The following is a 24,714-nucleotide window of genomic DNA, read 5'->3' as shown; positions in this document are numbered from 1 at the left end:
TTGCATGGAGCTGCGGCTGACGCTGTCGAGGCGTGTGTGTGTGTCTCGTTCAGTGATGAGCTTGGACTGTCGACTGTGAGGGCCTCGTACGATGCCGCGAGCGTCCGTGTCCCATCTTCGACGCTCCTGCTTCACAGTCAGACGGTCACACATCCAGGCGCATATCGATCCAGGATTGGCAAAAGTCTGGCGCTGATCTACACCCGACACTTGTCCCACCAACCCTTGCTGTTCCTCCCGCTCAGCGCCTTGAGCAGGCTCTCCTTCTTACACAGCCCATCGGCCCTCTTCTCGCAATCCTTGTACTGGCCGAGCGGAACAACGGCGTCGTTCAACTTGAACCTTACCCACTCCTCTCCGCAGTTCCACACCTCCACCACAAACCTCGCTGCGAAAGGGACCGCTTTGCTGGTGATAAAGTGTCGCTTGGCGTCGACGCCCTTGCCTGCATCTGGCACTGCAAACGTGTCGTCAAAGTCCGGCAGGTCCAGGGCAGCTAGGACGGAGGTGATGGTCGAATCGTGTGTGAAGTCGACATAGAACCGCCTGTCGAGCGGGAAGGTCGTCGCATCGAGATCCAGCGTAGAATTCTCGGACGTCTGCACCGCCGGATCCCAAGGCTTGCTCGTCAGCCTCGAAACAAACTCGTTCACCCACCCCAACCCGTACCCTCTCCCTAAAGGCGACGTCGCCCCGTTTCCGTTCATAAACTTCAAATCCCACGCATACTCGTAGTCCAACCATTCCTGCTTGGTGAACAAGCCGCAGAAATCGCTGTACCCAAAAGCGACCGTGTCGTACGAACACATCTGCTGCATGGCAAAGAGGAGGGTCGAGTTGAGCGCTGCGCCGCCAAAGTTGGGGCCGAGACGAAACACGGCGTCCTGAAGGTAGGCGGCGGCCCACTTGTCGGCCATTGCGCCACCAGGATTGTTCTCGGGCTTGCGCCATGCGGGACATGCGAATTCGGGAGCAGTGGTGGTGTTGAATCCAGGTTCTTCGATTTGAATCTCGAACGAGGTGCTGTCGGTCCAGTTGGCACCGAAGAAGCCGTTCAGCCAGGCAAGACCGGAGTCGACGATGCGCTGCTGACTGCCAGCGCGGGCGAAGAGGGTCTTGGGCTTCTTGTTGGCGTCCGTCTCGGCGAGGTCGTCGGCGACTAGCTTGCCGTAGAGCAGGGCAGCTTTGACACCGGAGTCGTAGAGCTGACCGCGACCGACGGGGGTGAGGAGCTCCTCGCCGACGCCGAATTTGTAGCTGTTCAGGAAGGAGAGGCTGCCCGAGTATCGAAGATTTGGGTTCTGTCGAAGGAAGTCTCGCAGGACATCAGGAGGACCGTGTGCTGTTGGATAGCGAGCACCGTGGCGATGCAGCATGTGCGCTTGAGTGAGCTGACACGTCTTGCCGGAGGAAGTGGTGGGTGTGCCGGCGTACTTTGCATCGTCGACGCCCCACCCTGACGATGAGATGTAGGGTGTCAACGGACCCATATGCTCGAAAGGCTTGAAGCTGGCATCTTGAAATCCCGGGATGGTTGTTTGCATCGGTGACGATCCAACGGTCTGTGTTGGAGCGGTTGCTGTCCTCGTCATGTGTTCTGCAAAGTCGGGCGGAACTCCTGTTGTGTAGAAGCCAGGATACCCCACAGGCTTGTTGAACTCGAAGGGCATCACACCACTGTCTCCGTACCACTTGTCTCCCATATAGTCGTAGATGGCGTGCGGTGAAACACCCACCTTGGGCCCAAGCGCAAACGCAAACGCGCCGATCACCAGCAGACCGCCACCAACGAGCATGCTGAGCTTCATACACCTCGCTCGCTGTTTCCTGTTGCGTTGCGCCATCGACGCAGACATACCTGCTCCCCTACCGCGCATCCCCGGAACATCGCCCTCGAGCACACCACGAAGCCACGCAGGTCGACCCGTCTTGTCGATGCGCGTCGAGCCATTGGAGTCTTCCAACACGCCACGTGCGGGTAGCTTTTCGCGCTTGTCCTTGATCTCGTAGTCCTCGTCTAGATCATCATATGCATCTGTAACGCGAGGTGTGGTGCTTGTGCCGCCGACAGACTGGATCCTTGATGTGCCAGAAGCGTCGGTGGAGAGGCGGTGGAGGATGAGTGACTCCGCTTCGAGGTCCGAATCCTCGGAACGGCGGTCTTTCTTCGAAGGTGCAGGCATATTTGCCTCCAATCCAGGCTGAACCAGTAGGTTCCTGGTCCGATGATAGAAGCCGCTGCTGACAACGGTGGCGACGAAGATAGATAGACCTCCTAGCAAGGGGTCAAAGTGAGTGGGAAGCGTGAAGCTTTATCGCGCATGCAGGGTCCCCATCTTCCACGGGCCGCAAACGTCGTCCCGAGAGCCGAGCATTTTCGCAAGCATCTGCAGCCGAGCCGCTCTAACATCGACCAAAATCAGGATCCCACACTGACGGAGATACGCCCAGCGGGTGACGGACATTAACGCAGGTGTTGGTCTCCTTACCCCGCATTCTTGACTTTGATGATGCAGCAAGTCTCCGTGTCTTCCGCATCTTGCCTCGACCATATCGAGCTTCGACGAGACTGAATATAAGCGGCAACCGGATCAGCCTCAAGCTCGGACAGACGTAGTCTCTGTATCTCCCGCCCGGCTGCGCAAGACGAGGTCGTCTCTCTGGATCAAGCACACCCCATATCCGATCACCGCATTCGCAGCATGACTCAGGCCGCCGACGGCTCGAGCTCGACCGTCAACGGCATCAAAGACTCATACTGCGATGTGCTCATCATTGGCGCTGGACCTGCCGGTCTCATGGCAGCCAATTGGCTCGCCGTCCAAGGCCTAGGTCCCTCCGTCCGGATCATCGACAAGCGCAACGACAAGATCTTCAATGGCCAAGCTGACGGTCTGCAGTGCCGGTCGCTCGAGATCCTTCACAGCTTCGGGCTCGGCGAAGACATCTGGCGGCAGAGCAACCGGATGATCGAGATGCGATTCTGGAACCCAGGTCCGGACGGCAAGCTGCAGAGGACGGGAAGAAAGCCGGATACGATTCCAGGCATATCACGCTGGCAGCAGTGCGTGCTGCATCAGGGCAGGATTGAGAAGGCCTTCCTGGACAGCATCGCCAAGCACTCGCGCGGGAAGCTCAGCGTTGAGCGTGGCATCCTGCCGGAGACGCTGGCGGTGGATGAGGCTGGCATCGATGATGCGAAGGCCTACCCTGTGACGGTCGAGGTGCGAAAGTTGTCCGAGGAGGAAGCGACGCCCACGCAGATGGGCAAGAGCGTGCCCAATGGTCCGTTCCGCTCATCCCTAGCGCCCGATGACACGCCTGCTGGAGCCTCAAACGGCGCGCCCAGCGCGTCTGGTCCGCGCGAGAGGATCCACGCCAAGTACGTGATTGGCTGCGATGGTGCCCACTCGTGGACACGCCGTCAGATGGGAAGCAAGATGGAGGGCGACCAAACATCGTTCATATGGGGCGTGCTTGATGCGATCCCCATCACCGACTTCCCAGATGTCCGCAACAGGTGTGCTATCCACTCCGCCGAATCGGGCAGCATGATGATCATCCCACGCGAGGATGGGCTAGTGCGTTTCTACATCCAGGTGTCCGAGCTGAACAAGGGCGTCGACCGCTACAGCATTACACCAGAGATGATCCTCAAGACCGCCAAGGCCATCATCGCGCCGTACACGCTCGACATCGGCGAGGGCGACCTTGACTGGTGGACCGCCTACGTGATCGGCCAGCGCACCGCCGACAAGTTCTCGCTGCATGATCGCGTGTTCATCGCCGGCGATGCGTGCCACACCCACTCTCCCAAGGCGGGCCAGGGGATGAACACGTCTATGCAAGACACGTACAATCTGACGTGGAAGATCGCCTCTGTGGTCAAAGGGATCTCGCCAAGGAGTATCCTGCCGACGTATGAGATGGAGCGCAAGCAAATCGCACAGGACCTAATCACATTCGACCACAAGTTTAGCAGACTGTTCAGCGGGAAGCCGGCCAAGGACGAGGCTGACGCTGCGGGCATCTCGATGAGCGAGTTCCAGAAGGCTTTCGAGCAGGGCAACCGCTTCGCGTCGGGTCTGTCAGTGGACTATCAGCGCTCGTTGCTGACGGTCAAGCCTAAGGGTGCGCCTCAGTCAACGGTCGAAGGCGGTACGGCTGTGGCCCACGGGGAGGTGGCAGGTCCAGCGGAGGGTGTGGTCAGCGATGCTTCGCTGTCAGCTGAGTCGGCGGGCGAGACGCGCATCGAGGTGGGCAAGCGATTCAACACGGCCCAGGTGATCTGCCATGCCACGGTGCTGCCGTACGAGCTGGCCGACTGGATCGTCTCGGATGGAAGGTGGCGGGTGGTCTACTTCTGTGGCGATATTCGCGACGCTGCCTGCAAGAACGAGATGCAACAATTTGGTGACTACCTGGCTTCGCGGCTGGTGCCTCGCTTCACACCGCAAGACCAAGACTTCGACTCGGTGATCGAGGTGCTCACTGTCTCAGCAACGCCGCGTGTAGAGAATGAGATGCAGGACTACCACCCAGCACTCCGGCCGAGCACCTCTCACCATCATCGCCCCACCCCAGATGGGAGCTACAATGTCTCCCCTGACTACCACAAGATCTTTGTCGACGACGAGACCTACCACCAAGGGCACGGTCGTGCGTACGAGAAGTACGGCGTGCGGACCGACAGGGGTACGGTGGTGGTCATCCGACCCGATGGCTACGTATCGCTGTTGGTGGAAGCAAAAGAGTACGCACAGCTGGGCGACTTCTTCGGCAAGTTCTTGCTGCCTCCGGGCGAGCATGTGACTCATCAGCACACTCGGAAGAAGCGGACAACGCCGAAGCTGATGAGCGTCGAAAAGGGAGGTGAAGAAGCGTCCAAGTTGCCTGCATCGACGGGTCTGCCTCAGAGCACACTGAATGAGGCTCACTCTCATAAGAACACGCAAAGGTTGACTGCGCCCGCTGCTGCTCTGTGAGCTTGCGGAAGAGCCGGCCTTACATAGACGGAAGGAATATCATAGTACCACAAAGATGGGGCTGGATCGCTTTGTGATGACGGCTGGTCCCGATTGTTCGTGGGAAGATCGATGCGTGCTGAGCCGAGCAGTGTGTCAACCGCGCCAAGATGCTCGGATCGTCCGTGCATGCTGTCGGACATCTCCGCTCAGGCTGGCAACCGCGCTGTGCTGAGCCGAATTCGCGTTGCCTGCGAGCAGAAGCAGCAATTCAGCGTCTGTATCGCACGGGGGTGTAGCGCGAGAAGCTGGTCTGGTATCTGGCACGCGGGTCGCTATTGAGAGTGTGCCTGTGCGATAAGCGGTTCCTGCATGGCTGGACAGCGTGGCTGTATTTGGCCTGCTCTCGAAGCCATCGCGCTGAGCACGAGGAGCAAGGGCTCCATGGCCCGCGTATTGCGCGAGTGAGTCGGCGAGTGATGCTCCGACGTGCGAAGTGTGCGATTGACGGCCCGCCTCAACCGCAGGCTACGGGATCTTACGGATTCAAGCTCAGCTGCCACAATCGAAGCCTTTCAACGTCCCGACTTCTGTGACCGGCCTCTCAGTCCGCTGCATTCTCCGCTCGAATCTCAGCTGCTCGTACCTTCTCTGACAGGCAGAGATACTCATCGGCGCTACGGCAAAAGCGGCGCCCTCGCACCTGCTCGGCCTTTCATCTAAGCGACCTCGAGTGGCAAACACGCTCGTGTGGGGCAGGCAGCAGGAACAATCGGGCGAGCGCAGGGTCTTGTGAGCCGCAGCCAACCAGCCAATCACCTCGCTTGCGCTTGCGATACTGAAGCTGCAAGCTGTCAGCTGCTCAACTTTGCCTCTGACCAATGACAGGACGAGAATCCCATGAGGGGTTGCCAGGCAGGACGATGCGGAGCACTTTCATCCGATGGCTGGAATTCATGCAGCGAAGGCGTTTGAATTTGGCCCTCGCTTGTGGCTCACTGAATCGTGAAGCAGAGATTTCCGCTGGTCTTCTTGTGGCCACTCGCTTCGGTGGTCCCGCTCACCGACCCCATCGTCTGACACACAGCCATGATAGCTAAGCTAGTCCCTGCGACCGTGAAGCCCGTCAAGAGCGAGAGCTTACGAAGGACAAGGTTGATCCGCAAGTCGTTATCTTCTCACCGATTCATGCTGTTCCTCGGTGGCGCTCAGATTGCCCACGGTGGCTTTGTCCTTGCGGACGAAACCAAGCTGCATCACGCAAGTAGGTCCAAGCCTGCTCGCATGCAGATGAGACGATGTCGACGGGCCAATCGGATCAATAGCTCTTCGTGAGCAGCAATGTGATTGGCGGACGGGAGACAGTACGGACCGCGGCGCGAGTGGCGGGGCGGCAGACGAGCCTGCGGTTGGCCAGATGGAACACGGCGAACTTTTGGCATTTTCCCTTGAGAGCAACCTCGAATTCCGGCGCTCGAGAGACACCTGCACCATTTCAATCTCCGAACCTCGGTTGGCGGTTCTACCCAACCGCCGCTTCCTATTTACAATCGACTGCTGGCCCGCAGCTCGTGACTGGCTCGGGCGAAGCTTGACTTGCGAAGGATGTGCGAGGAGGGCCTCGAGCATTTGGAAGCGAAGCTGTTACAAGATGCACTGCAGACTGACTTGGGTAGGCAGAGGCCAGTGGGTCGATGTGCAGACCGCCGCCTCGTGTGCCGTCCCAGCCCGCGGCAGATGCATTCTTTTCGTGTATCTCACCGCATCGCTCTGCTGTGGGCCGCTGCATTCTTTGCCCATTGTGTCCGGGCTTCGACCTTCCATGCAGCATCTCAACCGCAACACTTTGGCCCTACGGACATCCTGTCGCTAATTGTCCGACGAAGCGAGGCGAAGTACAATACATTCACAGTTCTCGCCTACAAGGGCGTTGCTGGTGTTCCACATCTTAGTTTAAGAAAAATTAAATCGAACTTCATGCACGTCTGCAGATTAGGCTCTTCTGGACAAGGATGTTGTATCTCGAAGGTTCGGATCGCATCCCTCCGAATCACCCCCCTGTGGTGGGAGCGTGACAGGGGTGCCTCGTGTGGCTCTCGCTCTCGCTCTCGCTTCGTTCGCGATAGGCAGCTGCAATCGCGACTGTCCCCGCACGCTGACAATGGCGAGATTCTGTGGCGTAGTGCCCACCTCGATATGACCCGCAATCCGCTTTCCCACAGTCACGCGATAGCCGGAACGCGCCGTTGCTCTGCGCTGATGCCCTGCCTGACTACGCCTCTGCGCCTGCTGATAGTGCTCTGTCGGAGTCGCACCGACCGTCGGTTGCCTGTTCAAACCAATCACACTGTTTCCTTCTCGAAGAGTTCACGCCACGCATCGGTCATTAGATAGCGCGAGCGAGCAGTCCCACAGCAGCCACTCATCCTGCAACGGCTGACCCTTCTCCGCTGCAACCGGTCCAATAGAGCCGCTAGCGCAAGAACAGCAGCAGTGAAACTACATATAGACAGCTGTCAAAGTTCAACCCTGACCCCCGACCCCCTTACCAGATCTCATCTCTCTCACCCCAACCCTTTCTCCCTCCATACCCACGCCGCCGTGAGCGTCGTCCGGGCTGCGATCTGATCACCATGGTCAACGAAATCGACCTCGCTCGCACTGCGAGCCACGTCTCTTCCGACGCCGAGAAGAGCTCTGACAAAGAATCCAAGGAGGGTTACAACTCCGGCGTCGCCGAGCTTCACAACGTCGAGAAGAACCTCAAGACCGACTTCCTCGACCACCGCATCAACGACCCTAACATGTCCGGGGAGAAGATTGACGCTATAGAGCGCGTCATCGAGCAGGGCGACTACAAGGCCGAGGTCCAGATCGAGGAGGAGCTCGAGGAGGACTCGCCCTACCCCGAAGTGCGAGCCGCCGTCTCCAACGTCGACGATCCGACAATGCCCGTTATGACCTTCCGTACCTGGGTTTTGGGAATGTTCTTCACCATCCTCATCCCCGGTGTCAACCAGCTCCTCAGCTACCGATACCCCACCGTCACTATTACCTCGTTCGTCGCCCAGCTGCTCGCATACCCCATGGGTGTCATCATGGCCAAGGTTCTCCCCTCCAAGGTCTTCAAGACTCCCCTCGGCAGCTTTACCCTCAACCCCGGTCCCTTCAACGTCAAGGAACACACCGTTATAACCGTTATGGCGAATGGCTGGTATCATTCTCCTTCCCTGTTTCCTCGTCGTATCCGGCGCTTGAGCTGACCTGAACCCAACTTTTGTTTTCTTCCAATAGTCACATACCAGCGTGCGTACGCTACCAACGTCTCTGCCGTCCAGAACATCTTCTACCACTTTGACTGGGGCTTTGGCTACATCATCCTCCTCACGCTGAGCTCTCAGCTTATCGGTTTCTCCATGGCCGGTTTCTTCCGTCGATGGCTCGTCTGGCCTGCTGCCATGATCTGGCCTACCAACCTCGGTAACACGGCGCTCTTCACCGCCCTTCACCGACAGGTTGACACGGGTGAGAACCACATGTCGCGATACAAGTTCTTTATGATCGCTTGCGCAGGTGCCTTCTCCTTCTACTTCCTCCCTGGCTACCTCTTCGCCCTCATGTCCGTCGGCAACTGGTTCTGCCTCATCGCTCCCAACAACGTTCCCCTCAACCAGATGCTCGGCACCCAGCAGGGTCTTGGTCTCATTCCCATCACCTTTGACTGGAACCAGTACTCGTACAACGGTAACCCCATCTACACTCCCTGGTGGGCCCAGGCCAACGTCCTTGGTGGATTCTTGTTCTGCTACTGCTTCATCGCCCCCATCCTCTACTACAAGAACGTGTGGAACTTCGGCTACTTGCCCTTCTCCACCAGCGGTGTCTACGACCGATTTGGCAACAGGTTCAAGACCGCCAAGGTCACCACGCCCGACAAGCTTCACTTCTACGCCGACGGCTACAACGCCTACTCTGAGCAGTACTTCTCGGTCACCTACGCCGTCTCGTTTGCTCTCTCGTTTGCCGCCATCACGGCCGTCATTGTCCACGTCGCTCTCTTCCACGGCAAGCAGATCTACAAGCAATTCACCACCTCGATTCACGAGGAGCGCGACGTCCACGCCCGACTTATGCAGAAGTACCCAGAGGTGCCCAAGCTCTGGTACACCATCCTCTTCCTCATCTGCTTCGGCATGGGTATTGGATGCACTGCTGGCTTTGCCACTGGCCTCCCCGTCTGGGCCTTCATCATCTCGCTTGTCATCGGCGCCTTCTTCATGCTGCCCGTGGGCATCGTCTACGCCATCTCCAACGTTGAGGTCGGTCTCAACATCATCTCCGAGTTCATCATCGGCTACATGCACCCTGGTTCGGCTACGGGCATGATGATGTTCAAGGTTTTCTGTTACATGGCTGTCTACCAGGGTCTGTCCTTCACTGCCGACATGAAGCTTGGTCACTACATGAAGATCCCTCCCCGCGATATGTTCGTCGCCCAGTGCTCCGCTATCATCGTCTCGTCTTTTGTCGTCATCGGTGTCCAAAACTGGGTCTTCTCCAACATCAACAACGTCTGCACCCCCGAGGCGGCCGACAACTTTACCTGCAACTACCTGCTCGTCTTCGGCACTGCCTCGCAGATCTGGGGTCTCATCGGTCCCGCTGCCGTCTTCTCGCCCGGCAAGCAGTACGGCAAGCTGTTGTGGATGTTCATGGTCGGTGCCATCTTCCCCGTCATTATCTGGGCGCTCACCAGGCGATTCCCCCGCTCGTTCCTGCGCAAGGTCAACACGCCCGTCATCTTCACTGGTACGGGTCTCATGCCTCCTGCGACGGGTATCAACTTCACCTCCTGGGCGCTCTGCGGTTTCGTCTTCAACTACCTCGTCAAGAAGTACCGCACCGGCTGGTGGACACGCTACAACTACGTCCTTGGTGCCGCGCTCGACACGGGCACAGCCATCTCGGCCGTCGTTATCTTCTTCTGCCTCATCTTCCCCTCGGGCTCGCAGTCCGACTTTGCCTCCAGCGGCTGGTGGGGCAACACCGCGCCTTACAACACGGCCGACGGCAACCTCACGCCCTACCTGTCGCTCCCGGACGGTGGCTCCTTCGCCCCCGCTCCTGCCGACTTCAGGCCCTACTACGGCCACTAGGCTGTGTCGGCTTCGGAATAGGCCCCTAGATCCTTTTGTAACGCTATGATTCCCCTCACGTCTGCTATGATATCAATTGCAGAGATCTGTCACGGTACGACATGTTGTGTGATGTGTGCCCTGACTCTACATACGATGGGAACGATGAAACGGACGAGCAACTTAGATTGAAATTGGAGATGTTCCGGACGTTGTTACATGAGAACTTCGTTCTAGTTTGAGCGATGAGGGAAAGAAAAGAAGGCAACGATGCGAAGTGACCAGATGCTGCGGCAAAGCTGAGCTCGTCGGTCAATTCTGCGCCTTCTTTTTGTACGCTGGGCCCACCGGACCCACCGGACCCACCTCATCAAGCGCTGCGCTGAGTTGCTCAGTTGGTCTACTTAAAGATGAAGCGACTCCTTCGGTTGCATCCTTCTTTGTCTTCCACCTCTGCCCATTTCATCTCGTCATACATCGCTCTTCAGACATGACGCTCGAGACGCAGAGCGATTCGGCGAGCAACGTTGGTTCGGGCGATGCTTCGAACGACAGCTCGGTCAGCGCAGGTGACGATACGTTTGGTCGCGGTTTGTACGCTGGGCGCGATCCAGAGCTCAAGACGACCTCGTTTTGTTCCGAACAGTGTCTCGCGTCGCTCCGCTTCGACCTTGCCATGGATGCCCACTGTCCCAACGTGCGACTTCATCTGCAACTCAAGACGAAGCTCGATAACACATCGCTAGGCTCGGGTCGGAAGGACCGGCTGTCGGGCGTTGACAAGCACGCCATCACGTACCAACAAGTGGTCGAGGATCTCGCGTCTCATCTGCGTCCGGGCAAGATCTGGCATGTGATGGAGCCTGTTCTGGGAGCACGTGGACGCACCGCTCAGATGTTCCGCGTAGTCCACCCCGAGGCCGGCTACGCCTTCGCAGCCAAAGGCGTCGAATCCTCGCTCGTCCACTCGCTCGAAAAGGAATCGGCCATCTACGACTACATCCTGAATCGCGTCATGACGAGCGGCAAGGGGTTCGACAAGCTCTACCCGGCTCTGGCCACGCTGCCGTCGGACAAGCTCTCGGGTGGCCCGTCTGGCGTGCAAATTCGCGTTCCGCTCTCCTTCGGCGTCATTGCATCCAAGGAAGAGGACAACGAGGTGAGCTACCCCTTCCGATATATCAAAGGCAACACGTCCTACGACGACCCCATCGATGCCAGCTCGTTCCTGCTCCTGTCCTACCACGGGGGACAGTTGCGCGATACATCCATCCGCGAACGGATGCTTTCCAAGGTCAACGCCGACAGCAACGACGACGAGCTCGACCTGGACGACGTGGCAGATGAGTGTGAATCTGCGCTTGCACGCCTCGGCGTCGAGCAGAACTCGCTCCACTACCGCAACCTCCTCTGGAGCGACAAGCTCAGTTCGGTCTTCATCATCGATTTTGGCCGCGGCACCTACCCTCGGAAACTCGGCTACCCGAGCCACGAGGAGTGGAAAAAGCTCCTGGCTGTGCTTGATGCTGAGAAGCGCGAGAAGGTCGAGGAGAAGGAGAAAGACAAGGTCGAAGACAAGGTCGAAGACAAGGTCGAAGACAAGACCGGAGACCAGTTCGAAGGCAAGGTCAAAGACAAGGTCAAAGACAAGGTCAAAGACAAGGTCAAGGAGAAGGTCCAAATCAAGGTCGAAGTCGAGGTCGAACAGAAGGTCGAACAGAAGGTCGAACAGAAGGGCGAACAGAAGGTCGAACAGAAGGTCGAACAGAAGGTCGAACAGAAGGCTCGAAGACAAGGTCGTAGGCAAGGTCGATGGCACGGTCGAAAGCACGGTTGAAGGCACGGTAGAAGTCAGGGTCGAGGACAAGACCGAAGACAGGGTCGAAAACAAGATCGACGACAAGCCCAAAGACAAAATTAAGTAAGCTAGCATCACTTCTTGGCTCAAGTGTGCAAGCTCACTTGACCTGCACAAGCCAGTGCCGTTTGTCCGTCGCGACTCATCTGTTCACACCCTATCTGTCACGTCCGCACTCGATCCACACTCCTTCAGAAGCAGAATCGCACGCCGTTTCCGTAGACAGATCTACATTTCAATCTTCAACTACTTGCGGTAGCACCGTTGACCGATTCGTGCCCCTCCGTCCCAGGCTCAGGCCCGAGCATATCCATAAACGTGGCCAACCTAGCCCTGTTCCCACCCGCTTTACCCGTCAAATATTCCACCAACCCCGTTCGCAACTCCGGCTGCCTTCCTACAACCTCCCTCAGCTGCTCCTTGGGCAACTGAATCAGCGCACCAAAGCTGCTCGGCGCCGTCTGCTTGGCGCACAGAATAAATCCATCCCACAGCGGCGCGTTCTGCCAGATCTTTTTCGTAATCAATCTTGACAACAAGTTGCGTGCCACATAGCCACTGAGCGACTTGTATGTCGAGACCGCCATGATGACTGTGCGCATGAAGAGCATGGGTAGGGCGGGGTCCTCCGCAATCTGGTTGAGCACAGCGGCGAGCACCTCGGAGCGGTAGACGTCCGTCATGCTGAAGCAGATCTGGATGGCGGCGACGGTGGATTTGAGTCCGATCTCGCGCTCCGCGTGGTGAAGAAGGCCCATCAGCTCGACAGGCGTCAGCAGCTCCGTTTGGCGCAGACGGGGCAGATTCGAAGAGACCGATCCGAAACCTTGGGGTGGTGGCACGACGATGGATTGGAAGACCGACTTGATCAGCGCCCGATCTTCGGGTGCGCGTGAGGCGAGAATGGTGACTACACGCGGAAGTCGCTTCATGATCTCGGACTTGTCCAGGTCGGCCATGATGGGGACGAGGAAGCGTGGGTCCACATCGCGCGTGTCGACGAGCTCCTTAACCAGGTCGACCAGTGCAGGCGAGCGAGACTTCTCGGTGAGCGTCTTGAGAATGCACAGCGCGAGCGAGTCGGCACCGTCTGGAAAGTTGCGCAGCAGCGTCAGCAGGCGCGGGTGGTTCGGGCCGAGCGCACGGATGAGGTTCACAATGTGCGTCTCGATGGCAGTCTGCACGAATTTAGGCGTGCGCGGGTAGGTCTGGAAGATCTCGTCGAGCATGTCGGGGATTTTAGTGCACAGCGAGAAGGGAAGCTCGACAAAGCGGAGCACGTCTTCGCCGTCGTGTGGGTGCGTTGACTCTGGCCGGTCTTCTTCTGCCTCTTCGTCTTCTTGTGTGGGTGTGCCCGTAGCGTCAGGGTCTGCCTTGGCGGAGCCGTTCGCGCCATTGGCAGCAGGTGCGTCGCCATTCGCCTCTGCAGCTGCTGCGGCTGTCTGGTCCTCTGCAGGCGCTTCCTGCGGCTCCGGAGTCTCGATGAGAATGTCGAGGTTGCTTCGTGCAAAGGCTAGGATGGTAGCTTCGAGGGAGCTGTTCGAGACGGCACACTGCTTGATGGCAATGATGGCTCTGGCGCGCGTGCTTCGTTCGCTCGTCCTCGTCAGCTGCAGCAGCTTGTCCGCCGACTGGTCTCGAAGCGCTGGCCGCGAAATGCAGATGTCCTGCAACGTCGACATGCCCGCGACCATCTTGCTCTTGTCCTTGCTGAGTGCTGCGACCAGGTCGAGCACGGCGGGCGGGATCTCGGGCAGATCAGCTAGGAACTTGGCAAGTGAGCGATCTTTGGCGTCGATGCTGGGAACCCAGGCCTGCACTAGCTTCTCGAGCCAGAGCGGGTACTGATCCGTGCTCGTGATCTCGGCTGCTGCGGCCTGCTTTCGGCGCACTCGGTCGCAAAACCACTCTTCCGCCATCCACGTCACTGCGAATCGGGTTCGGCGAGCAAAGTCGGCCTTGACGAACTCAAGCATCAACGCGCGGATGATGTCGGCCTGCGTGGAAAGCGTGCGTGTCGGCTCGACGCCGCCAACAAGCTTGGTTTCGGGCTGAGCGGACGACGCCTCAGGATCAAAAGGCGGTTCGGCAAATCCGCGTGTCGCGAGACGGATGACCAGAGAAGACCAAAGCGCCTGCGGGCCCGATTCTGGCTGGACGGTGTCGACGGCCGTCGAGGAGCCGAGCTCGCATATCCTCGCGATCGTGTCCTTGATGACCGAGTCGGATTCGCCGACGGACAGATACTCGGGCGGTGCGAGGGCAAAGTTCTCGATGACGGCCAACGAGAGCTCTTCCTCCTCCTCTTCCTCTTCTTCCTGAGCGCGGCGAGCGTCCCTTTCTCGGCCGCTGGCTTCTAGCGCTTCGAGGTCTTCCTCTGCCATGTCCATCTGAAGCGGGTCTTGTACCGTGTCCTCGTCGCCTGCATTTCCCTCGGCCTTGACGTTCGGCATAGTTGGAGGCCGTGGTGGCGGTGGACCAGGTGCCGGACCTGGGGGCGGTGGCGGCATCGATGCTGCCGCTGCTGATGGCTGGGGTGCTCCCGATGCGAATGCGTCTGGCGGAAGGTTGGCACGCATGTTGGCGATGGCTGCATGAAGGTCGTGATCGGAAAGCGCCTGCAGATTGGCAAGGATGAGATCGATGACAAGCGGGATCGGCAAGGTTTTGACGTCGAATGCGGCCAAAGGATTGCGCTCGACACCTCCGGTGGTTCTGACGGAAGCATTTCGGAAAGCTTCTCCTGATGCACGATCTCCCTCCTGTGCCGCCGCCACTGCAGGAGCTTGCGATGAGTGCTCGAGCTTGATCTTCTTGCTTTCTTGGAGCTCCTCGTCGATCTGCTCGCGTTTGCGCTTGGCATCGGCCTCCTGTTTCAGCTGATAGGCCTTGGCAGCTTCTTCCATGCGACGCTGCTGAGCCTCGAGCGCCTTCTGTATTGAACTTGTCTCTGCGCCTGCAATGTTGTTCTTGAGGAAGTGAAGGTAGAAGATGCGGACCGTCTTTTCCACGTTGCGCGTCTGAGTGTGCGAGAGGTTGCCGAGGCTGGCGGGAGTCCAAGTGGCCATGGCACGGAGAATGACCGACCCGAGCTGCGGCCGAGCTTTGGCGAGTACGGTGAGAGAGTTGATGGAAGCCATGATGAGATCGGTGACGTCGCTGGTGAAGATCAAGGTGACGACCTGAGCGAAGAGTCGGTTGCCTTCTTCGTCGAGGTTGGTGACATTGAGGAAAGGATGCGATGAAGGGACGGCGCTGAGACTGACATCATTCTTGAGCTGAGCACGAGGGTCGGAGGAGCCTCGCGACTGGACCTGTACGATGCGCTGGTAGCACTTAATGACGGCGAGCTTGGCACCTTGACTACCATTGTCGAAGAGGTGAATGACCTGGGCCTTGATGGCCTGGACCGTTTGCCAGAGGTTGGACTTTGTACGATCGTTGCATACGAGGCGAAAGAGCACGGGATACATGCTTGCGAAGCACTGCGCCGCGATCTTTGCGAGACGCGGGTCTCGATCCTTGATGAGCAAGAGTATTGCCTCTGGTGCATGTACGGCGAGAGTGGCTTTTGTGTCTTGGGACAGGGCGGGCCGACAGAAGGCGAGATCCATGACCTGTGCGATCCATGTTCGCAATGATGTGCTTGCTTTTGGTAGGAGAGATATAAGGGATGGCAACAAGATGGGTATGTTGCCTGGCTGGACTTTGAGAAGGTGGTAGAGTTCGTCGAGATGACGGGCCTCGTCTTGCTTGTTGGACGAGTTGAGAGCGGCGCTCAGCAGACCGAGCGCGTCAGTGTTGGCTGGTGCTGCCATGATTGCTGCTGTGCCTCGACGAGCTGAGCTGAGCCAATTTCGCAATCGCAAGAGTCGGCGATGGCAGGCGACGGTGCAGAACTTGCCGAACAGAGCAGGGGCTTCGAGTGCCTTTCAAGGAGTGTCAAGGGTTCAGGCCAGTATCAGCGCCAAGTTGAATGCTCAGTCAAGGCGGTGTGTCAGGTGCATTGGCAGCAGCAGAAAGCGGACCGGTTCCGAGGTCTGAGTGAGCGTGCGAATGCACCAATCGCGAGTGATCCGAGGGTTGGCAGTGGTGTCGTCCACAGATTGTGATGCTGGAGAAGCCGAGCGAGACTTTCGCAGTCGCAAGCAGGAGCGCTTTTGAGCGTCGGCAAGACCGGATTCTGTCGGTCGACGTCCGCAGTAGCGTTCTGCGAGCTGCCGTGCTGATGAAGAAGCGCGCAGGTGAAGGAGTGTATGGATCAGGAAGGAGAGATGGGACCAAGTTGCCTGCAGCTGAGTGACTGAGTTTTGAGAATTTGGTTGCTCGTGTGAACCCAACCGGCTTCCGATTCTGTGATTTGGTCTGAGCTTTTGGCTCGCTTAGGTCGGCTTGTTTGCCCTGTCTTCTTTTTCTGGAACCCTTTCTGGTCAGCAGCTGGCAGTGACTGCCATACGATGTTCACCTCGCAACACCACTCGCCTCACCTGGTCACCCTCCAGGTCACACTGAGAGATACGCTCAGATCCATATCGGCATATCTGCCGTACGTCATCTGCTCTAAAGAGCTCGCAACTGGCGTGAGAATGTGTGCAGTCAGTAGGCTCCCGATCAGGTATGAGAAATTAGGATATCGGGAAATTTATGAGCGCACGGATGCACGAGGCTTGGCTGCAAAGGCCCCTCGCCCGCAATCTCTCAGCGTGCGTGCGAAAGCTCATCTGGAAATCGTCGCCTCCACCACCCCTCTCATCCTCCTTCCCTCTACGTATCATCTCGCTTTCCTCGGATCCCATCCCTAGATTCCATCGTATCGCTACAAACATATCATGGTAAGCATCAGCATCCTATTTTGCCGCGATCCAGCGACCGAGACGGTCGAGACACGGCTATCTTGTCTTTGATCGGGTCGGAGTGTCAATGTTGACCTCTACTTTGCTTTGCCTTGCTCCACGCTCTCGCTTCGACACATGCACTTCCGCAGGCCGCACAACAATCACAGGGCATTCAAACCCTCCTCGAGGCTGAGAAGGAGGCCGCCAAGATTGTTCAGAAAGCACGAACCTGTAAGTTGACGTTGCGACGATGTATTCGCCATCGCATCCTTGCCCGCGCGGAAGCTCTCTTATTAAGACGACCTGCTCACTGTTCATTCTCGCTTCCCTTTTCCTCCATGCCGGCAACTTATATCGAACACAATCGCAGACCGAACACAGAAGCTCAAAGATGCACGAAACGAGGCCTCCAAGGAGATTGAGCAGCTCAAGTCGAAGAAGGAGCAGGAGTTCAAGGATTCTCAAAAGGAGGTGAGTGGCAGTGTCCTCTTCCCTAGCCATGCCGTATCATTCGTCGCTGATCATCCCATCTGACATCTTTGCATTTGCGCCAACGAATAGCACGAGGGCAAGACCAACAGCTCGCAGTCCGAGGTAGACAAGGAGACCGAACAGAAGCTCGAGGAGCTCAACAAGGCGTTCGAGTCGAACCGCGAAGACGTCATCAACAAGCTGCTCGATCGCGTCGTCGATGTCAAGACCGAGCTCCACAGGAACCTTCAACTCAAGCAACAGCAGAAGGAGCACAACCAGCAGCAAGAACAGAAGGCTTGATCCCTCGGTCAAGTCTGGATACCGTACCCTTAGTTTCTCTGTTGTTCTCTTCTCCGCGCTCCAATACAGTCGTCACTTGGCCGTCTATGCTCAGCATACCCGGAGCTCAGCGTGCCATGATGTTGATGTCAAACTACCCGCTTCCCTGTTGCTATGCGTGTCAGGTCGCCACAGTTTCAGAGTCGTCGATGTCGCCGCTTCAGGCCTCGTCGTGCTCGCCGTGACAATGAGCCTTTTCGTATCACTGCACAGACGTCTCCTTTCTGCATCAGAGCAACGATCTTCACTTGTCAGCGGCTTCCCCAGTAGTCAAAGATGTCCTGATCGTCTAGCCAGATTCACGTACTAACGCAATGTTATCAGTACACCATATCCTTCAAGTCGCTGTGAAATTGAACGGAAAAACACAAATGAATATATTGCATCCGCGCTGCCCGCATGGCAAAGGAAGACAACTCCATCCCGATTAGCTCAGTCGGTAGAGCGTCAGACTTTTAACACAAAGTCTCCAAGCTGGTCTTGGAATGTTTAATCTGAATGTCAGGGGTTCGAGCCCCCTATTGGGAGTCGCCTTTATTTTTGATAATTTAAGGCCCCAAAGGCTTGGAATACCGCCCGTCTTCTTGTCTCCGTCCTCGGACACTCAAACTTTAAGGTGCAGAAGCTGGGGCGTGCGTCCATGGCTTTGATGATTGTGTGCTGCGCAAGGCACCCTGGGGGTCGACCCCTGTCGAATTCGGCTGCAGTCTTGCTCCCAGCCGGGTTTTGTGCATTGGGGACGATGATACGATATCAAGCGCGTATCTTATAGTGATGGCTGGGCGCACGATTGCCTGGCGTAATGTATGAACGCAATAGTATGACGGCTTCCACAACAAGGTTTCTTGGCGCAGTTGGTTAGCGCGTCTCCTTAACAATTCTGGTCTTCTTCAGATCGTTAGGGCTTACGGAGGAGGTCGCCGGTTCGAACCCGGCAGAAATCAGAAATCATATCTTTTTTGCTCCACGATAATGCGCACTTTATGCGACTCCCTCCCGTTGACTGTGCCTCGCAGATCTGCGGGGTCGGCACACATCACCATCGAAGCTCGAAACGACGGCGTGACTACCTTCCAGATCCGGAAGGAGGGCACTGAGCGCTCGGTCGATTGCAAGATCGATACTATCAACGAGAAGTATCTTTTCATGGTCAGTCTCACGAAAGATATACACGACAAGGATAAAGACCGGCTCCACCTCGACGACATGGACCTCGGCCGGGCCATTGCTCTACTCGATCCCCCTCCTGTGGACGCGTCGAGGACTCACGCCGACCACGCCAACGTTAAATCGCTGGACAACCGCGGTGACAACCTGAATTTTGTCTCAGCCGTCTTCAACAATTTCAACAGGGCGAAGCAGAGGGACTCGAACGGCTTTGTTGGTGTCAAGGAGATTGGCGGATCTTTCAAAGTGCAGGTCATGCGCTGGTTTTACGCGGGCTATGCCAGCGCCGAGACAGATGCGCTTGTTCACAATCTGGTGTGCCGCAACACCCTCGCAGACTAGCTCGACAAAACACCTCATTTGCTCAATGGTGTGGTCGATGAGGACAAGCGTGGCGTCACGGTGGCGATCTTGCCAAGCCGCGTTACGATCCACAACGTCGGCGACAGGTTCGTCCTCTCTACGAGTAAGAATGCAGGGGTGGTGAGCACGAGAGGAGATGGCATTGCTGTCCCGTCTGGCCACGCACGGCTGATGAAGAGACAGGAGAAAGCAGTGCAAAAGCGGGTATATTGATTGAGCTGGATTGATGCCTACTTGGCGGTTGTCTCCTGCCGAACGTGCTGCTCCATCCCCGGGTTCCAGCAAGCCACAGCCTTGCGTTCGCCGAAGAAGTCCGCTCCGAGCGTCGTCATGCCCATCAGCGCCTCGCTCTCGCCCGGCGACTCTTCGAGGATGCTGTTGAAGCCGCTGATCGTGGCTGGGGTTGTGAGGCCGAGTTCGAGGTCGAGCAGATCGCGCCACTCCTGCTGCCTTGAGGCCGATGGCTCGTACAGCTCGAAGGCGTCTGTATCGGGATCCGAGGAAGAGGTTCGGAAGACGCCGTGCGAGCGGAGAAAGTCGTGTACCGCTTGGCGGTCGTACGTCACCTCAGCTCCAGGCTGGGGAGAGGTGACAGCTTCGGTGGCGATCTCGTCGAGACCGACAGCCGGGTCTGCTGTGCAGTACGTGTTGACGCCCGCATCGATTGTTGCCGCGCCATCGGACGCTCCAATATCGTCCGCTATCGCCGCCTCATCCGACTGCACCGCCGCTGCACCCTCGGCAAAGAGGACTCGCTCGATGAGTGCAGACCCAGACGACTGGGAGACCGTCTCCGCCGCAGCTTCCGACGCCGGCGTGCCCAAGATCGATCGCGCCGCAGCCCTCACCTTTGGCGGCTGCAGGAACACCATCCTTGCATGTCGCAATTCCGTCTCGTACTCTCGGATTGACAGCCCCTCGGGTGGCTGGAACTTCTTCGCCTCCTTGCGTAGGATGGTCGAGATGCTGCCATGCTCTTTGAGCAGCCGGAGCGCTGTTTTCGGACCGATGCCGGGAATGGTGCGGTTGAAGTCGGTTCCGCACAGCAGGGCAAAGTCGAGCATGAGCGAGCGGGCCATTCGATCGTAGGACAGATCTGAATCGCTTTCCTCGGTCTTGACGAGCTCGCTGCTGGCGGTGAGGTGAGCGAGCTTGTCGGTGTCTGCTTTGGGGAAGAGCCCGGTGCGAACGCGTGTGCCGCAGATGACCTCGAGCTTACCTCTTGCCGCTTCGCGGCCTAGGGCACCGGGATTGCGCACTCCGCCCATCAGGCCCCGTAACAGGGGCGCTTCGTACAGCAGAACGTCGCTGTCTTCGCTGGCAACGAGGTCAGCAAAGCCTGATCGTACGAGCGACGCGGCGTACGCTTCGGCCTCGTGGATCCTGCCTCCACCCGTCCGTGTTCCATCACCGGTCCAAAACACCGGCACGGCCATGAGAGAGCACAGCTCCGCACAATCTTTGTATATCGATGCGGACAGGGGCGAGGTGGCGCGGTCGTACGTCTTGGAGAGCGAGTGGTGCATGGCATTGATCGAGGAGAGAGGATGTGATGGCCCAGCTTCGGCTGCAATGTCGTCCGCCCTGTCGAAGGATTCGACTGGCGATGGAAGCGGTGGCGGTGCTTCACCGGACATGAGCTGCGTGGCGATGGTCTGGTAGATCTCCTTCTCTGCCTCGGCGAGCACTTTTTGCCCTTTGGACTGACTTGATGCTCCGCTGCGTAGGCTTTCCTCAAGCTGCATCCAATTTGTGTGCATGCTGTAGGCTACCGATTCTGTCTTGGAAGTCGGCGCTGGAAGCCGTGGGGTAGGGGTTGGCACCGTTTCTGCTATTGTCGACGGGACCGCAGATGTAGACGGTTGGCTGATCACCTCTGCGGGACTCTCCTGCGTCGGCGTCCGCCACTTGTCGAGCAACTCTCCCACCTGCCGTCGTTCCGATACTTGCAGCTCCGACAATGCGTCCAGATGCGATTGCAACTCCAACAGCCTTCCGCGTCGTTCGTGTTCGAGCTTGCTCCTTATCCGATCGAGCTCGCGCTTATGCCTCCTCTTGACTTGTTCGCGGTCCTTGAGCGCCAGTCTCTTTTGCGGGTGGTCAAAGACCATCATTGGTATCACGCCATGTTGTCGCAGCGAGGTGACGAGGCGGTAGAAGCCGATGATGTGGCGCGACGCGTGCGGGTCGTCTGCAAAGTGAAGGCGCTGAACCAGCAGCGTAGCATCAATCGCGAGTCGTAGCCCTCGAAGTGCGGGGAGCGAGAAGGGCGGCGAGATGGCCTGTGGCGCTAACGAGCGGACGAGCGGAAAGATGCCACGAATGCCACGGGTCACGAACGAGACGCGCATCTCGGCGGAGGAACAGCGATGAGGTCAACGCGTACGCTTGTGGCGAGCGAGCCCGTCCTTGGTTTAGTGCATCAAGGCTGTGGTGGTTGTGCTAGGTCGGCCTGGAGAGCGAGGATTCCTGTGTGCCTGGTCCGATGTTGACGATGGTGGAAGTAGCTATCCAAGGTCGTCTGTTGTCACCCTCCGGCCAAGATCGTCCAAAATTCAGGGTCCAGCTTCATGTGATTTGCCGCTTCGTCATCACATCACCGAGTCTCGCTGAGGAGAGAAGGATTCCGAACGCGCAAAAGGGTCTCACGCGACTTGCCGACTACAAAGAAGCAAAAAAGAAGTCTCCCAACGTGGGGCTCGAACCCACGACATTCAGATGACTCCGAGACAAGCTCGGAAACCCTTGTAGTAAGAGTCTGACGCTCTACCGACTGAGCTAGCCGGGACAGATAAGTTGAAGCCTGGTTCGCATAGTGCGGATATGTATCGCTCACATGGTAGCCCGATTTACTTCGGTTACCTCGCTTACCTCGACTCAGGTCAGCACTCAACAGCATTCATTCAAGCCTCCTGAGCAAGCTTATTCGTCTTAGACGACTATGAGCATTGAACTGAAATGAGCAAATGTGACCAGCACACGGCAGCGAAAAGGAGCGTGAGAAGAACGACTCTGGGAAGAGGAGGAAAAAAGAGTGTGTTGGGAAGGCTCGACAATCGACGCACGTCACGATCAGCTATGCCTCTCGTTGGCGGAACAGCTTGAGCGCAGTTGCGGTGTCGGACGAACCACTGCAGGTACTTGATCTCGAATCTGGTTTAGGACGTTGCCCGGCGGGTAGTACTCGCATACGACATACATAGATGCCTGATCGTTGTCGTTGTAGCCTTGCATAAAGTCTTTGCGCTGTGCAACGGCGCACCCAAGGAACCGGGTATCCTTCCAGACAGCCTGCACCCAGTGACCCGTGCTGCTTCCCATCTGTCGCGTTTTTGCCCAGTCCCGGTCCTCATCGAGAAACGAGTAGATGGCGTTCTTCATGCCTTCCATCGGGTCGCTGTAGCAGGGATCGCCGAGACCCATGGCGATGTTCTCGCCGGACGCGCAGAAGTGGTCCTCGGAATGGCCGTACGCTTTGAGATCGGCCCAGCACGCGGCCATGTTGGCCAGCTCCGTGTTCCACTGCAGTGGGTGCAGACCGTAGCGTGCACGCTCGACGTTGTGTAGGTCAAGGGCGATTTTCGAGACAGGATCGAGCGCTTCAGCAGGGAACGGCTGGGCGAAACGACTGTCCTGGTCGTCGGCTGTGTGTTGGCGTTCAGTGAAAGGGAAGCGGCGATTGCACGTCTCGGCCCTGGCTGGACGAGCGATCGGAGAATTGATCGCTTGGCTGACGGCAAAGTCAGCGGCCCCGGTTGGCGATCGCGTCCACTGCACATGTCCATTTTGGAAGGGTGCCGCGTTGTTGGACGCCTCGCTGTTGCCGCTGATCACGTACTTGAAAACATTCGAAAAGTGGCTGTAGGACGACGAGGACGAAGATGTGGACGACTGCTTGGTCGAGGTGTGGCTGGTCTCTTTGCCGTCCTTGTCCTTGGTCGTGGTGGTGTGCTCCTCTTTGGTATTCGAATGGTGCGAAGTATGACTGGACTTTGTCTCGCTGTGGTGGACGATCTGTTCAGATGGCGAAGGAATGTCACCGTGCTCAGCCTGTCCTTCGCCGGCGCTGCTCTGCGCACGATGTAGCTGAGCGTCGTAGCCGTTGTTGTTGTCAGACGTACGCTGGGAAACTTTGCTGGAGGAATCGGTCGATGACGACGTGGAAGAATCGGAGGACGACGACGATGAGGAGGAGTAAGAAGACGAAGAAGAACGAGAAGACCAGTGCCACGACCAGGAACGACCTTGTCCGTTCTGATCCGATTTGGCTTCGACTTGCAGGTGCTCGTTGCCACCCTTTCCTGGCATGTCGAAAGTCTCGGTCATATCTCTGCCGCCTTGCTGCGCGGAAGCCGACTCCAATTTCTTGATTTGATCTTGCACGACAGAGTTGAGCGTGCCGTTACCATCAGAACAGCCTTGGTCGGAGCGCTTCGCCACCAATCCTCTGCTTACACCGATGTGAGCGTGACGGCGCGAGCGCGAAACATGCCCGGCTGAGACGAAATGAGAAGTACAGAGAGCGAAGAACACCATGGCGACCAGCGCCATGCTGCGAACGGTGCCAAATCGAGTCATCACGGCGACCAACTAGGAGCGAAAGGAACGAATGAAGGGATGAAGAGGTATAGAGGGAACTGGAAGGATGAGGGTCAAGACCAAAGTCGGGTCAGTGCGATGTTGGAGCACTGTTTCGCAGATGTGAATGGTCCGCCACCGCAGCTCGCACAAGTCTTCGATTTCGGCGACCCCTTGGCCCTTTGTCTGCACTTCTTCAAAACAAGCTTCGTCTCGTGGAGAAAGAAGGGGCATAGGCACGTCCCACATTGAGCTGCGTGGTTGCACGGCTCCTTCATGTCGCATCATGGTTGCACAGTCGAACAATGAGCGCAAATTGGTGGGATTGTGGGTGCCTTTGATTGTCGATCAGCTGGCCACAAGTTCTGGCGCGATTTGCACTATTCATTTCCACGACAACGGAAGTGGTGATGCAGGTGGGCGGACAAAGGAGGCGAGATGAGCTGTTGTGATCGAGAGGCGGTCTGTGCTGATGACAGTGTCGAGCTCGGTTGGTGGGCCCCGAGCAGCCAGCGGTCGTGTTGTCGTGCGCACTTCTCGATGCAAGGCTTCACTGTCGCCGATGAGACACCGGCCATAATGTCCACTTTGCGATCAGGCAAGCTCACTTGTGGTGTCGCCTTGCGTGGTGGGCTTTAGCCACCCATTTGTTCTGATTTGCTCCTCGATCCCAGTGACCTTGACGCTAGACGGCCATTCAGCGATACGCAGCCAGCCTCTCGCTCATCGCCAAAGCCGCAGTATGCAAGTTCGAATCCCAGTGAATGAGAAGGGATACAACGCTTATTCTGCGAATCGCTCTATCATTCTAGAAGGAAATATAGCCAAAGCTCGCAGACGACTTTTTCACAGCTGGCTTTCCTCGGCGATCATCGAGTTGGTGATGAAGGTGACATGGATAAGCAGACCCGCTTGCGAGCGAGGCAGCACCGACGAGCCAGCGAAAGTGATTTCCCACCTTCGTAACAGTCTCGAGTCAATCACCAATGTAAGCGGAAGAG

At 57.5% G+C, this 24,714-nt stretch overlaps 9 protein-coding genes and 3 non-coding genes across 12 annotated transcripts; 7 read left to right on the top strand and 5 right to left on the bottom strand.

Moving 5' to 3' along the window:
* Positions 1 to 197: 197 nt before the first annotated feature.
* PSEUBRA_000902 (Histidine phosphatase superfamily, clade-2) lies at positions 198 to 2,183 on the bottom strand (the record flags this gene model as incomplete). The annotated part of the gene is made up of 1 exon (XM_016434195.1): positions 198 to 2,183. The coding sequence occupies one exon, from the start codon at positions 2,181 to 2,183 to the stop codon at positions 198 to 200; it is 1,986 nt and encodes a 661-aa protein (XP_016294298.1).
* Positions 2,184 to 2,702: 519 nt separating this feature from the next.
* PSEUBRA_000901 (Monooxygenase, FAD-binding) lies at positions 2,703 to 4,985 on the top strand (the record flags this gene model as incomplete). Its single annotated transcript, XM_016434205.1, has 1 exon — positions 2,703 to 4,985. The coding sequence occupies one exon, from the start codon at positions 2,703 to 2,705 to the stop codon at positions 4,983 to 4,985; it is 2,283 nt and encodes a 760-aa protein (XP_016294297.1).
* Positions 4,986 to 7,597: 2,612 nt separating this feature from the next.
* On the top strand, positions 7,598 to 10,120 carry PSEUBRA_000900 (Oligopeptide transporter, OPT superfamily; the record flags this gene model as incomplete). Its single annotated transcript, XM_059464514.1, has 2 exons — positions 7,598 to 8,174; positions 8,259 to 10,120. The coding sequence occupies 2 exons, from the start codon at positions 7,598 to 7,600 to the stop codon at positions 10,118 to 10,120; spliced, it is 2,439 nt and encodes an 812-aa protein (XP_059320895.1).
* A 469-nt stretch (positions 10,121 to 10,589) lies between these two features.
* PSEUBRA_000899 (uncharacterized protein) lies at positions 10,590 to 11,936 on the top strand (the record flags this gene model as incomplete). The annotated part of the gene is made up of 1 exon (XM_059464513.1): positions 10,590 to 11,936. The coding sequence occupies one exon, from the start codon at positions 10,590 to 10,592 to the stop codon at positions 11,934 to 11,936; it is 1,347 nt and encodes a 448-aa protein (XP_059321096.1).
* A 263-nt stretch (positions 11,937 to 12,199) lies between these two features.
* PSEUBRA_000898 (Symplekin C-terminal) lies at positions 12,200 to 15,775 on the bottom strand (the record flags this gene model as incomplete). The annotated part of the gene is made up of 1 exon (XM_016434194.1): positions 12,200 to 15,775. The coding sequence occupies one exon, from the start codon at positions 15,773 to 15,775 to the stop codon at positions 12,200 to 12,202; it is 3,576 nt and encodes a 1,191-aa protein (XP_016294295.1).
* Positions 15,776 to 16,786: 1,011 nt separating this feature from the next.
* PSEUBRA_000897 (Vacuolar (H+)-ATPase G subunit) lies at positions 16,787 to 17,566 on the top strand (the record flags this gene model as incomplete). Its single annotated transcript, XM_016434214.1, has 4 exons — positions 16,787 to 16,789; positions 16,942 to 17,023; positions 17,163 to 17,263; positions 17,354 to 17,566. The coding sequence occupies 4 exons, from the start codon at positions 16,787 to 16,789 to the stop codon at positions 17,564 to 17,566; spliced, it is 399 nt and encodes a 132-aa protein (XP_016294294.1).
* A 460-nt stretch (positions 17,567 to 18,026) lies between these two features.
* PSEUBRA_006437 lies at positions 18,027 to 18,133 on the top strand. Its single transcript has 2 exons — positions 18,027 to 18,063; positions 18,098 to 18,133. It is a non-coding gene; the product is annotated as a tRNA-Lys (tRNA).
* A 311-nt stretch (positions 18,134 to 18,444) lies between these two features.
* PSEUBRA_006436 lies at positions 18,445 to 18,549 on the top strand. Its single transcript has 2 exons — positions 18,445 to 18,482; positions 18,514 to 18,549. It is a non-coding gene; the product is annotated as a tRNA-Val (tRNA).
* Positions 18,550 to 18,577: 28 nt separating this feature from the next.
* PSEUBRA_000896 (uncharacterized protein) lies at positions 18,578 to 19,114 on the top strand (the record flags this gene model as incomplete). Its single annotated transcript, XM_059464512.1, has 1 exon — positions 18,578 to 19,114. One exon carries the CDS (start codon positions 18,578 to 18,580, stop codon positions 19,112 to 19,114), a length of 537 nt encoding a protein of 178 aa, XP_059321095.1.
* A 251-nt stretch (positions 19,115 to 19,365) lies between these two features.
* Positions 19,366 to 21,486, bottom strand: PSEUBRA_000895 (XPG N-terminal; the record flags this gene model as incomplete). Its single annotated transcript, XM_059464511.1, has 1 exon — positions 19,366 to 21,486. One exon carries the CDS (start codon positions 21,484 to 21,486, stop codon positions 19,366 to 19,368), a length of 2,121 nt encoding a protein of 706 aa, XP_059320894.1.
* Positions 21,487 to 21,819: 333 nt separating this feature from the next.
* On the bottom strand, positions 21,820 to 21,923 carry PSEUBRA_006435. Its single transcript has 2 exons — positions 21,887 to 21,923; positions 21,820 to 21,855 (listed from the first exon to the last, which is right to left on the bottom strand). It is a non-coding gene; the product is annotated as a tRNA-Lys (tRNA).
* A 284-nt stretch (positions 21,924 to 22,207) lies between these two features.
* Positions 22,208 to 23,461, bottom strand: PSEUBRA_000894 (CAP domain protein; the record flags this gene model as incomplete). Its single annotated transcript, XM_059464510.1, has 1 exon — positions 22,208 to 23,461. The coding sequence occupies one exon, from the start codon at positions 23,459 to 23,461 to the stop codon at positions 22,208 to 22,210; it is 1,254 nt and encodes a 417-aa protein (XP_059320893.1).
* Between the last annotated feature and the right edge of the window lie 1,253 nt (positions 23,462 to 24,714).

Source organism: Kalmanozyma brasiliensis (assembly GCF_000497045.1).
Source record: "Kalmanozyma brasiliensis GHG001 unplaced genomic scaffold PSEUBRA_SCAF11, whole genome shotgun sequence".
NCBI classification, from domain to species: domain Eukaryota; kingdom Fungi; phylum Basidiomycota; class Ustilaginomycetes; order Ustilaginales; genus Kalmanozyma; species Kalmanozyma brasiliensis.
Note: the sequence above shows the minus strand (reverse complement) of the source record. Positions and strands in the feature narration are given on the sequence as shown.